This window comes from Chaetodon trifascialis, chromosome 15 (genome assembly GCF_039877785.1).
Source record: "Chaetodon trifascialis isolate fChaTrf1 chromosome 15, fChaTrf1.hap1, whole genome shotgun sequence".
In the NCBI taxonomy this organism is placed as follows: domain Eukaryota; kingdom Metazoa; phylum Chordata; class Actinopteri; order Chaetodontiformes; family Chaetodontidae; genus Chaetodon; species Chaetodon trifascialis.
This window is the reverse complement of record NC_092070.1, coordinates 17,657,205-17,670,772: the sequence shown is the minus strand read 5'-3', so window position 1 is coordinate 17,670,772 and position 13,568 is coordinate 17,657,205. Positions and strand designations below refer to the sequence as shown.

Below are 13,568 nucleotides of genomic sequence, written 5' to 3'. Positions count from 1 at the left end.
TCCAAAGCCTGGTCTGTAGCCTAGTCACCCCTTTCACTTCACTGATCTGTGATTGGACGTGACGTTAACGCAGGCTATTTTTAGTATAATGTGAAAAATGTAAGGGGATACTCAAATTGAAAATTCAAATTCAAAATTGATATTTGTGTTACAGAGCTGGTACTGTTGTGTTCTAAAGAAAAAATTTCTTCTTTGGACAAGAGTTTTTGGCACAGATGCATTCAAAACTGGTTCATATTACGTATTATGTTTTCCAGCTTCTGTAATTGACATTGAAAAAAAAAAGTGAAACCAAACTGAGGCAAGTAATTGGGAGGAATATAGTTCTCACTGTCACACAGATGTTCATACACAGACACATAACAAATACAATGTTCTTTTATTTGGAACACAACACTGAAAAACAAAAGAAAAGAAAAACATGGAAGAAGTGATATAGCCCACAAAGCCTATTCCAAACTCCAAAATCTAAGTGGGAAAAGGTTTTAAGTGCAAAAGAAATTTTGACACAAACATAATGACAGATTATCAAATTCCTGTACAGCAACATATTGCAATTTATTTGCCTATTGCTTCAGTGCTGAAATCCTCTTAAACAGGTACAAATCAGTTCTGCAACAACAAAAGGAAGAAAGGTGAACCACCCGTCAGCTTTCTGTTCTGTTTCAGTTCAGCTGTATCATTTCATAGTTAACGTTTTCCCTTCCATGAGTTTAACTATGTCAGTATTGCTTTCAACATCATGGCAAGGAACTCCCCAACTATAAGTGATGGTTATACTGGTCAGAGGTTCATTATCTTCCTTGGAACCAACACTGATCTGAAGCCAAGGTCATTTTTGACAAGCTTCAGTTAAATAAGGGCAGCTGTAAGGCAAAGATGTCTGTACATCCACAATAGAATGTCCACAGGCATTTCTTCAAAAATAAGGTCTCGTGCTGTCAGTCATCACCTTCGGGACAGGGCTCGTTTCTATAAGCAGTCCATAGAGTTGTCTGGTAGTAACCCCAACGGTGGGGCCTTGCCTGGGAGACAGGATGGAGGGAGCATGGAGTTTGATGTGGGATCCACATTTTCTGAGTCTTCCATTCGCTCTGCACAGCCTTCCCAGTTTATATGGAATCTGGTAACACGTGGGTTTGATGCCAGAATGTTTCTCTGGAGCTGAAAAAGAAACATGGAAATACAGATAAATACTTTGTAAAGTAAATGCAAATGCAGAAACTGTTTTTCCCTGCTGCCTCCCCACGCTGTTGCTGGCCTCTTTGTGCTGCTGGGTTAGCTTGCTGAACACAGTCTGACACTGCACACCAGACCACTAAATTTTAAAAATAAAATGCCATTCGCTGATATATTCGTCCAATTGCCCAGCCCTAATGTGCACATTGCTGCAATCGACCTGCAATACATCCCACCTCATTTAGCATTTAGACAGAGGTCAAGAAAACCCTTTAGATTAAGCCATCTTAAAAATGTGGCCACTACAAACAAAATCCATTGTCATTACAGCAAACTCAGAGTGGTGTAAAACAGAAATTACTATCCGAATAAAGAACATATATAACATTTTTGCTTAACAAGTTATATATAAGGGAATTTGATAAGATTATTAGTTTTGTTCCAAAGCGAAGCCTCAAAAGAAAGAAAAGCTTAATACAACAAAAACATGTTGTTAAAAAGCTAGGGTGGTGTGGTGTAATTATTATCCAAAAGTACTTTTTCAAACTAGTGAAATAAGCATTAGGCAGTCACATTGGCAACAGAACATATTATTCAGAAATCAACCATTAGTCTGACCTGTGTATAATCTGGCTTGATTGGTGGATTTTCTCGGAGCTCGGGGTCTGTGTATTCGTTGTTCACATAGTAACCAATGCGAATGAACTCCTGGCCACGGTATGTGCAGGTAATCAGCACTACAGTTACACCAACAGCATCACTTTCAGGAATCAATCCAGTGTTTGGAGCATCAGCCTGTTAAAAGAAACAAAACACTAAGATGTGCAAAAACGTAATTTTTTGCAGACATCAATATCAGGAACTTAATCCATCTTCTTGTCAAATGGGGATTATGGAAGCAGGATTGTGATACGATTAATCAAAATCTGTTGGTATGAAAGACAGGCTTGTAAAAATCCAGTCTATTTTGACAATTTATATATCTACAAGTGGATTATAACATGATTATTTAAGTTATATGCCATATTTGTTCAAATAACATAGTTTTACATGGCAGTAGTTTCCATGTGATTTTTATTTGCTTTGCTTTACTAATTCTCCCGACTAGGAATGCACTGATTAGATGGGCACCAATTGAAAATTGATATTTGCTGATCTTTATTACAGACAATTATGATTATAGCTAAGGCAATTACATTTACGACACTCAAAATGTGCTTCCATTGACCATGTCATAATATCTGACTGATCCTGCACCATAAAGGTTTCTAAGGCAGTTTATGAGTCCAAACAGACTTGAGATGATCGTGCTGACCATGTAGGACAAGAGGTTGCTGGAGCTGGCCTGTGTTTGTATGCTATGAATAAAGAGAATTAGAGTTTACTTTGCTAAACTGAAATGGGCTTTTGAAGGAATCTTTTTTTTTACTGTGATTGCATTTCTGTCTGTCTGTCTGTCTGTCTGTCTGTCTGTCTGTCTGTCTGTCTGTCTGTCTGTCTGTCACTCTCTCACTATATGGAAAAATAAACTTGTTACTATCTTCTAGTTGATAAACCATAGAATGGCATTTGTGTACTTCAACATCTTGTCATTTATCAGTTGACATATATCCTGATACCAATATATATCTATAGTCTGGCTCTAGTAGCCATTTTCCTTACATACAGCATTGCTTCCTGTTTTATGGCTGGAAAAACAACTACCCACAGTGTGGCATGACATGAAACAACTGTGGCACTGCATTATTGTCACATGGCCAGATGAACAAGCAGTGAGAATGGTAACTGTAAGGTCTCTTGCTTGTTTGACAGGTGTAAAAGTGTCTGTTTGTAATTTCTGATCTTTCAAACTACTCTGTGGACACATAGAGAGCTGCGTAGGAGAAACAGTGAACTGTTTAAAGGGATACAATTGCTGACTTTGAAAGGTGTAAGAGAATAGAACACAACCGAACATACCTGAAACACAAACATATGTCTCCCAGCAGGTACTGGGCCAACCAAGACGGAGTCCAGGACTTGGTCATACTCTTCACTTTCTGCTGAGCCAACATAGATGATCTTCCATTCCAGATCTATAAACAAAACAAAGAAATCATGTTTTACTATAAAAGACACATTATGAATGTAGTGCTGAGACAATTACTCCATTAACCAATTAGACGCTCAACAGAAAAAATGTCCATTATTACTAATAACAGTGCTTGGGTAAAGCAATAGTTTTGCATTAGCTATCTGCTACTGGTACATATACAATGTACCATATACAATCCTTAAAAAATATTTCACATCACTAACTGAGAAGTAACAAAGGCTAGGATTAACATGAATGGTCTGAGACAAACGCACTGTGGCTGCACCAGCTAACGTTATCACTTTCACCGAAGACTGTAAATAAACATTAGCATATTTAAAGTTTAACGAACCTGACTTACATTTGACAACTTGGAAATGAGTCGACCGCGGGACACACAGTCGTGTGTTGTGTTACGTTACTTAGCTATTACCTTTTACCATTACGTAACCTTTCACATATTTTACGACTTTATGAATTAAGTTAGCATTGCCTAATATAACGTTAGCTAACCTAGCGTTAGCTGTTAGCCATCTCTAATGCACCGATTAGCAACGGCTTACGCTGACAGAATATTGAGTTTTCTACGATGGCACATACCTTCTGGGAGATCCTCCATACACTCAAACGTTATTTCGAACTGAAAGGGATTTCCAAAGGGACTCGGGTTATCTAGAACTGCCACATTCAAAACCTGCACCTTCGCCATTGTTGCTGAAGCGCTAAAAGGGCTAATCAAAAACAAACGTTCAAACCAGTTTCCCGGGGAATGCTTAAAAGCAACGCTGCAACGACACAAGCGGTTAAAAGACTCAGCGGTATGATCTGCCAAGCACCTTTGACTTAACCGACCTAAAGCCTTACTTATACGTCAAAATGCACAATATCCACCTAATTAATGTCCAGTGAAAAGCGTTTTTATTAAATGTTACAATAAATATGCCACTCTCCCGCCGCTCAGTGTCCTACCCAGATTTCACCGCGCCTACGGCAAGCGGTGCGTTCCTGACAGAGCAGCCGCCTCCACCAAAGGAGAGGCAAAGTGCTTCTACCGCCCCTTAGTGGCACGGTTAGAGAGGCCTGAGCTAAACAAAAACTAATTTTCCACATTGCCCACGTAACTGGCAATAATTTCTTTAACCATAAACAAATAACTCCTTTCTTGACCAACCAAAGAGCTAAATCAAGCTGAAAACATTATTGTAACGTGGCCTTGATCTGTCAGCTCTCAAGTCAGTACATATGTTTATGAGTAGTTTACTCTTGCTTTGATAACCAACAGTTAGACATAATTACCCTGGGCTAGGAGTTACAATAAAATAAACTTTGTGGTGTCCCACGCCAGGAAGGCAGACAACAGGCACATTTTACAATATATTCTAATGCAATTAAATACAAGAATCCCACAATATAACTTTGAAAAAATGTTATATTGATGATATATATAAGATTCACAAAGGTATTTTTATTGCAAAACTATCATTGCATGAGATGTTTCCACACCCTGTGTAAATCATATGAATGCTGTCACAGTCGAAGGGACCAGTGACTGAAACAGGCTTTCTTTCATAAAATGTCCACATTGCTTTAAGCAGCTGAAAGGACAGCCATATATACCAGAGACAGGAATGACAGTCATAGGTTGGCGAGTCCTGATTGGAAACTGTCTTCCAGCACACAAAAATATGCCCTCATCTGATCCAGCAGCGACTGGTTAAGAGGATTTTTGAAACACGGGCCTATAAATAACCATAAATAGAAAATACAACCAGGCAGAGGCCTTAAAACTTGCTCATAGCTATTCTGCATTAAAGGCAGTAGTAGATGCTCATGCTGTCATGCCTTACTTGTGGAGAAATTGCATTTTTTAATTGAACCCAGACATCATTTTTTTCCCTTAACTGAATAAAACGCCTTATAACTCATGTAAGGCAGCTCTCCATAATCATTCCCCACTACATTTCTTATGCATTAATGTGGTGTAGGTTACACCATCGCTCCTTTCAGACAGGGTTTTGCAATTAGTGAACTTGGGCTGTCAGACTCATAATCTGTCAGCCCTTATAAATAGAAAACTCGAAAGCACAAAGAAAATTATGACATACGGTGAGACAAACAACACACACACACACACACACACACACACACACACACACACACACACACACACACACACACGGTTTGGTCATATGTGAGCATCCCCACAGACTGACTCACTGCTGTAATATAGGAGTAATTTTCCACAGCACTTTTCAGCTTTTCAAAAACGCCTCACTGTTCTTCACGCACTGTACAAACGAAAACTATCTGACCACCACACATTAGGCCTGAAGCAGCCTACATTTTCCTTGCCCCTCTGCGTCTGAGAAGGGGAGATTAGGTGAGGATTAGTGCCCACTGGACCAGCTGGCCGCCGAATTCATCCTTAAAATATCTCAGGAATGTTGATATCCTTTCTCATGTTGGGTAACATGAAACCTAGTGGAGGCGCTATTGCATGCCACCTTCACACAGGTTGCTAGGTAAAAGCTGGGCACCGAGTACACACATTGTACTCCAGCAGGTTGAGGCAAGTGACAGAAACCTGGCATCATAGAAAAAACAGATCAGTTCAAACAAGTACCAGGAGGTGAATAGGCATGCTGTTGCACAGATGACAATAAAGGTGCTCGATGCAGTCTGTTCTTAGGATTTTTTTTCAGTGGCAACAGGAGAAATCGACTCTGCTCTGCTTCAGTAAACTACGCTTTTCCTCGACTTTGTACAAAGGAGTATCTGTCCGCGCTGCTGCAGGTGGATAACCGCGCTCAGGTAATGTAACACGAAACTGAACCATGTGACCAATGGCGATTTGAAGAGTAGACGGAAAAAAAACTGCTTTACATAAAACACCGACTGGAAGTGCAGTCGAGAATGTAGCACTGTGCTGCCTGGATCACTTCAAGTGTTTCTCGGTAAACACTCTCCGTCGTAAGATGTTACCTGTCATTTTCATTGGACCGAACCATTTGTTGCAGTTTCATTTTTGACAAGGTGAGGCGGAAGTAACATGGTTCACGCGTGAGGAGTCAACCTGTTCGATGTTTCCCGTTTTGCGTCCATCACCTGAAAACAGCCGGATTAAGGGTACGTGTGTTAAATTTACTTTACAACCTTTGTTTTCTTCAATAAAAGCAGCTAAACATGATAATGTTATTGCAAATGAGAGGGGGTGGGCCTTTAAAGCTGTATTGAGGTTTTGTATGAATAGCGTATAATTTTTCTGTGGTCGGGGCAGGTTCCATGGTGATTCAACATCAGGCTGAATGTGTGAGTCAGTGGTTGTATGGTGCTGGCTTCCTGACTCAGCCTCAGATTGAGGATAAAGGACTTTACACAGGGAGTCAAAATGAACTGAAAATTCAAAAAAGGACGGGTCTTTACATGAGTGACAATAATGTGTCTCCAGCTGTTGAGATAAATCCACACAGTGAATGTTGGACCTGATGAAATGGACCCAAGCTGATGCCCCAAAGTCCCAGTCTGCCCTCAGTTGGCTCTGCTGGTCACGGGTAGAGATGGAAGCGTGTCTGGATGTGCTGGCCATACCTGGAGTTGTGGTTGGGAGTGTTTTACTGCTGATACTGAGCAGTAATCCTGCGTGGGGTGAGTCAGTAACCATCCCCTCATCCTCAGCGCTCACACACACAAGACATCCTGTTGACCACTCCTGCACACACACACACAAACACACAAACACACACAGGCGCACACACCATTAAGTCATGCAATGATTAAAAAAAAACCAAAAAACATAGGGGACATTCCAGCAAATCTGAAACATGCACGGGCTTGTGAGCATGTTGTAAGTACACCTGTCTGAGAAATAAATTAAGAAAGGCACTCTGCCGTATGAGTAAGACGTATATTTAGCGTATCAATAATTACATATGGAAAAGAATTTGATTTCACAAGAAATCTGACTTTCTCTGGAGCGTGGCTGCCGTCTTTTGCAGACCCTGCTTTTTGTTATCAAGTTGTACTGTGTCCTTGGAAAGTTTACTATTTACCCAAGTTAATGATTGTCTCAAAGATGATAGGGCAGAGTTTAAGTTTCCACAACAAAGCTATCTAATTAAAGTGATTCCTGCCTTTGTCATGCTTTACACGAGCAAAGCAGCAGTAGATTTTTTTTATTTTTTTTTTTAGCATATTTCAAACAGGAGTGTTGTTCACTCAGTTGACCGTATCGCTGCAGTACACTGCATTCCTGTGCTTCTCCTCCTCCTCAGTCACTCTCTTGGTCAAGTAGTTACCATGTAGTTTCGTGATATCCCTGAGGAGTCACATGGCTAGTCATGGATAACATGGCTGGAAAACAGCAATAGACTGAACAATCTGGCACGCTGCCTCTCGTATTTGTTGCCTTTAAAGTGTGCATTAGGCTAAAAAGCAACTTCTGCTGTGCTGTTGGATTCTTCTTTTTTCTTTGCTTATCTAAAATAATGTTAGCGCTGTATTTAAAAGGAGTTGATGTTAATAAATAACAGTTTTTAAGGCCACAGAGGGTTTACAGCTGCTTCCGGTTAATCATTTAGTTCATCAACAAAAACAATCTCAAGACAGTTTCTTTTTCCTGTAAATTCAACCAGATTACTCTGAGAAACTAGATTACATCACAAGTTGGATACATGCGCTTGCATGCAGTTTACCTGGTTATTCAAAAACCTGTCAGTAACACAACTAAAGTTACCAGCAGGAATGGAGGCCCATATTCAATTGCATGTATTATACACAGACAGGCACTGAAAATTAGTCTGCATTTGCATTGTTACTACAGTATTCCTGATGTTTCTGCTCTTTTTACAGGGGATTATACTACTCTTGGAAGTGAAACCCGTTCTAATAACACTGCTGTGAGTGAAAAACTTTTATCATGACTAGTAAATGATATACAGAAGTATCCAGTGTCACCAGATTGACCTTCCTCTATTTTCCATTTGCAGGGGCCCAACATTGCAGCTATCGTGGCCCCTACAGTCATCCTGGGTGTTCTGGCCATAGGCTTGGCTGTTCTCGCCTGGCTTCTCTGCGTGGTGAAGAAGAAGAGGCAGACTGAAGGGACGTATAGACCCAGTGCTGAGGAGCAGTCTGGTGCAAGCAGTGTGGCTGCACCAGATGCACTAAAGTTACCAAAGGAGGAAAGACTCATTTGACATTTTGCGCTTTGCGTTTGTACAACATCCTGTAAGGACACAGGCTGCAAACATTTGCATGGCGGCGTTCCTGTGCGACAAGGCTCTTTTACCTTTGAGCTGATCAGTGAAAGACAAATCTTCCCAGGTTTCTCAGCAAGCAGTGAACGGTTCCTGCACGAGCTATGAAGGAAAGCACCTGGATGTACGGGTCTAGTGGATTTTAAGGACAATGAACATTTCAAGAACGCTTTGAACATTTCCTCTGCACAAATGAAACAAGAACTGCAGTATTTTATCACCACTAATCATTTTAGTTAAGGTTTTTCTTTCAGTTACCTTAATATAGCATTTACCATGCACCTGTGGTGATTTGATTCAGTCTATTTTGAATTACTGTCACTGGCAAAAATATGATACCAATCTTTTACCTCAAACTTTTGCCTCTGAGAGTCCTGTTGATTCCATTGCATTTAAAATTCAGGCAAATTTTTAGGTTAATAATGAGTGTAATTAAACATCGTATGGCAGTGCAAAAACTCCTGATTTTAGAGAGACTGCTGAATGTTAAAATTAGGTTATACTGGGAAATTTTGTCAAGCAAATCAAGCAGTTGTTTACACTTCAAGTATTACTTCAGTAATTTCATGTCACAAATCAGATCAGCCATGCTGTGCACATTGCATCATAGTCAAGCAGATGTTTTACGGTATCACATGCTTATTTATGCTTTTGTTAAATAAGTAACATGTTTACTATAAAATGTTTGTAAAATAGTTGAATAATTAAAACTTTATAAAGCACTGAAACTATTTAAAGCATCTCTGAGGATGTCATCCTGTTCTTATGTATGAGCTTTGTTTAGAATACACAGTTGCTTAAAGTATTTTTATCTTGACCGGATGCAGGCCCAGTCAAAATAGAATTCTGAGTATGACGCAGAGGAATATTTAATGAAAATGAATATATTCCACATACAACCCCCCCCCAAAAGACACCATAACCATGTATTTGTATGCCACTTCTTACTGGAAGGTGATAAAACAGGGAGTCCTGATAGTCAAGAGAGTGAAAAGTTCAGCTCCTGCAACAAGCTCTCAGACCGTAACTGAGAAAGTCACTCAAACACTGACGCCATTGTTAGTCTCTCTGGGGGAAAAAAGGTTATCTAAAACTGAATGGAAAAAATGTAGAGAGAGTCTAATCTTTTATGTACAGGTACATCAAATGTTCGGAAACTGGAGGAAAGGTGGCCATTGTTATTTAACATTGACTTGACATTGACATTGATTCCAGACTGGAAATAACTCAAAATTCATAGTTATTTTTTGCAGTCACTACTGTCTTAGTTTGGACTTGTAATGAGCTTCAGGCTCCCCTCAAATAAGCTGAATTTACCTGTTTCTTAAAATTGACAACTTATCAAGGCAGGATTTATAAAAGACACACATGGAAGTATTTCACTACTCATAACCACACACTGATAATATTGGATTGGCAGTTACTGGGTCAGAGTTCTGGAGAAGAAAGAAACGTCATATTCAGTGACATCACTGATAAGACAAGCCTATCTACACTTCAGCAGGTACAGCTTATATAAACAGCCCAGGTCTTGCTTTCATAACTTTTCCCTTTTTAGATGAATTGTCCCACAGGTTAGAGGGTTACAGGCTACTAACTATTCAGTATTTATGTAAAGGATTAAACTGAAGAGCAAAAACATGTTTTAACAGATGTCATGAATCATGTTGTTCTTCCCCTTTCAGCACGATGCAGGGCAGACACTGAAGTGCAGTGACATCAATCAATAAAAACTCAGAGGCAGCAAAAGTGGCTTTTTAATAACATTTTAATCATCCTCACTTCACAGTTAAAATCGCTTGCTTTTGAACTCTGCAAGGCAATGATAGAACAGATGCAAATAATTCAGTGCATTCACAACATACAAAAACACATTTCAACCAAGAAACTTCACGAGTACCTGTTAACATCAATGTCTATCACTAGAGCAATTATATAAAGGGGAACAGTTTTTCAGAGTGTGATGATCCATTCAATGCAGGGTGGAGAGGGATGAAAGGGATGGGGATGGTTTATTGGTGAGGTGAAACGAGGTTTGGCAGCTTGGGAGACTGAGGGTTTAGGCAACCTCCTCCTCTCCCTCTTCCTCAAACTCGCCCTCCTCTGCGGTGGCATCCTGGTATTGCTGGTACTCGGACACCAGGTCGTTCATGTTGCTTTCGGCCTCGGTAAACTCCATCTCATCCATGCCCTCACCGGTGTACCAGTGAAGGAAGGCCTTACGGCGGAACATGGCGGTGAACTGTTCAGAGATACGCTTGAACAGCTCCTGAATGGCCGTGCTGTTGCCAATAAAAGTGGCAGCCATCTTGAGGCCACGGGGTGGGATGTCACAGACGGCGGTCTTCACGTTGTTCGGGATCCATTCGACAAAGTAGCTGCTGTTCTTGTTCTGGACATTCAACATCTGCTCATCCACCTCCTTCATGGACATGCGGCCCCTGAACACTGCGGCCACAGTGAGGTAGCGGCCGTGACGTGGGTCGCAGGCAGCCATCATGTTTTTGGCATCGAACATCTGCTGGGTGAGCTCGGGCACAGACAGGGAGCGATACTGTTGGCTGCCCCTGCTGGTGAGGGGGGCGAAGCCTGGCATGAAGAAGTGCAGACGGGGGAAGGGAACCATGTTGACAGCCAGTTTACGGAGGTCAGCGTTGAGCTGGCCAGGGAAACGCAGACAGGTGGTCACCCCGCTCATGGTGGCAGACACCAAATGGTTGAGATCTCCATAAGTGGGGGTGGTGAGCTTGAGAGTGCGGAAGCAGATATCATAGAGAGCTTCATTGTCAATACAGTAGGTCTCATCTGTGTTCTCTACCAGCTGGTGTACAGAGAGAGTAGCATTGTATGGCTCCACCACAGTGTCAGACACCTTGGGAGAAGGCACCACGCTGAAGGTGTTCATGATGCGGTCAGGGTACTCCTCGCGGATCTTGCTGATGAGCAGGGTGCCCATACCAGAGCCAGTACCCCCACCCAGGGAGTGAGTGAGCTGGAAGCCCTGGAGGCAATCGCAGCTCTCAGCCTCTTTCCTCACTACATCCAGGACGGAGTCCACCAGCTCGGCTCCCTCAGTGTAGTGGCCCTTGGCCCAGTTGTTTCCAGCTCCGCTCTGACCTGCAGTCAAGAGAATGGCCGTTCATTGATTTAGGAAACTCAGCAAGTTATTAAGGAATTCAATTCTGATGTGATTACAGGTGAGTGCTTCTTGACTCCATTCACATAGCTTACCAAAAACGAAGTTGTCGGGTCTGAAGATCTGCCCGAAGGGACCGGATCTGACTGAGTCCATCGTACCAGGCTCCAGATCCACCAGGATGGCTCGGGGCACATACTTCCCACCTGAAATCATGTAAAATGGAACAACAATGTCATTCCCTGTGAAATATTATGAGCTTATTGAGCATGAATGTGAATTTCCCTTGGGGATGAATAAAGTATCTATCTATCTATCTATCTATCTATCTATCTATCTATCTATCTATCTATCTATCTATCTATCTATCTATCTATGATGTGTTTGATGTAAAATGCAGATCATTGTGCAGAGTAGGACAGCGGGGGGTGTGAGGAAGGAGAAGAAACTGTGCAGTTTGCTCTGCTGTGTGTCATACCTGAATGTGCAGCTTACCTGTGGCCTCATTGTAATAGACGCTGATCCTGTCGAGCTGCAGGTCGCTGTCACCATGGTAGGTACCGGTGGGATCAATGCCATGCTCATCACTGATCACCTCCCAGAACTGAGAAAAAGTAAAACAAAAATAAGATAATAGTACTATTACTACTAACAATATTTCAATGCACTTGAAGTAGGTAACAGTAACAGGATTCCCAGCAGTCCAAAATAGCATAAAGCCACTTTATAGGAAGCTATTTTTAAACATGCAAAGCTGCAAGACTCTTTAATTCTCTTGTTGAATACACCTTAAATGTGCAGTCTATTAGTCTGAAATGCAGATTGTCTCAGGAGCAATCAGGCAGATGGCAGTAATCTGATAAGTGTTTCCAATGCTATAAGAACACGATGTACTATGAAAGGGTAACAAGCTAGAAAATACCAAATATAATAGCATGCAAATATTTAAAAAAAAACACAATAATTTAAAATCGTTAAACTGAGGACATTTTCAACAGCAATTGGCTTGTAAAGAGTCACAGGTAAAGTAGGTCAGAAAAAATGTGTGTGTGCGTGTGTGTGTGTGTGGGAGGGGCTGATGCTACGGTACCAAAAAACGCTTTTACGTTAGCTTTATTACTGCCGTTATTAGTGGCAACTGTTACAATGGGAGAAAAAAAAGCAAAAGCTAGTTTTGAATGCAATTATTAAATCGAATTTTAAATTTTCGCATAAATCAAAACAAACAAGCACGAATCCTGAGTCCAAAGTAAATCCTGCCCAGAATATCAATGAGCAAATCATCCGTGATGTTTTGTCACTGCACGAAGCTTCCAGCGTCCAGACGCTGCCTGACTGTTAGACTCTTCTAGAAAATTCCTTGAGGATGGATTAGGCGGCTTCACCGAGGAATGAAGCCTGGGAGCGAATGAATGCAAAACCGAACGTAGAAAAAAAAAAAAAAGAAAAAAAAAAAAGGACAAATCAAAATACCTTGGCTCCGATCTGATTTCCGCACTGGCCGGCCTGCAAATGCACAATTTCGCGCATTTTAGACGGATAGATACGAGGACGGTCGGGTAAAAAAAAGATTCCTGAGCGGCAGAGATTCACAGCAAGATGGTTCCTGCGGTCGGGTGTCCCAGATCTGTTACACTGCCTCTAAGACCACCTATTGGACTGAAGCGGTGGCGCAACCTTACGTCATCGCCATGGCAACCAAAGACCGGATGAGAGAGGGAGGAACCAAGAGCCGTGGAGCTGTTGGATAGGAGGCCAGGAGCTGCATCAGTCATCAATAACATCCTCACACACACACACACACACACACACACACACACACACACACACACACACACACACACACACGCACACACACACACACGCACACACACACGCAGTGAGACATAAAGTTCAATTTCCATCACTTTAGGGGACATTAAAT

General features: G+C 41.4%; 3 protein-coding genes across 4 annotated transcripts; 1 reads left to right on the top strand and 2 right to left on the bottom strand.

Moving 5' to 3' along the window:
- Positions 1-362: 362 nt before the first annotated feature.
- Positions 363-4,236, bottom strand: asf1ba (anti-silencing function 1Ba histone chaperone). Its single transcript, XM_070981183.1, has 4 exons — positions 3,854-4,236; positions 3,139-3,254; positions 1,798-1,974; positions 363-1,164 (listed from the first exon to the last, which is right to left on the bottom strand). The coding sequence occupies exons 1-4, from the start codon at positions 3,960-3,962 to the stop codon at positions 973-975; spliced, it is 594 nt and encodes a 197-aa protein (XP_070837284.1). The 5' UTR covers positions 3,963-4,236; the 3' UTR covers positions 363-972.
- A 1,607-nt stretch (positions 4,237-5,843) lies between these two features.
- Positions 5,844-9,246, top strand: crb3a (crumbs homolog 3a). Of its 2 annotated transcripts, XM_070981573.1 has the most exons (5): positions 5,844-6,064; positions 6,271-6,379; positions 6,702-6,898; positions 8,102-8,148; positions 8,239-9,246. In XM_070981573.1, exons 3-5 carry the CDS (start codon positions 6,727-6,729, stop codon positions 8,446-8,448), a joined length of 429 nt encoding a protein of 142 aa, XP_070837674.1. In that variant the 5' UTR covers positions 5,844-6,064; positions 6,271-6,379; positions 6,702-6,726; the 3' UTR covers positions 8,449-9,246. The 2 variants fall into 2 exon arrangements, with proteins under 2 accessions (XP_070837674.1, XP_070837675.1); XM_070981574.1 differs by lacking the exon at positions 5,844-6,064 and having other exon boundaries at positions 6,088-6,379.
- Positions 9,247-10,258: 1,012 nt separating this feature from the next.
- On the bottom strand, positions 10,259-13,278 carry tubb4bl (tubulin, beta 4B class IVb-like). The gene is made up of 4 exons (XM_070981372.1): positions 13,118-13,278; positions 12,140-12,248; positions 11,740-11,850; positions 10,259-11,625 (listed from the first exon to the last, which is right to left on the bottom strand). Exons 1-4 carry the CDS (start codon positions 13,172-13,174, stop codon positions 10,568-10,570), a joined length of 1,335 nt encoding a protein of 444 aa, XP_070837473.1. The 5' UTR covers positions 13,175-13,278; the 3' UTR covers positions 10,259-10,567.
- Positions 13,279-13,568: the final 290 nt, after the last annotated feature.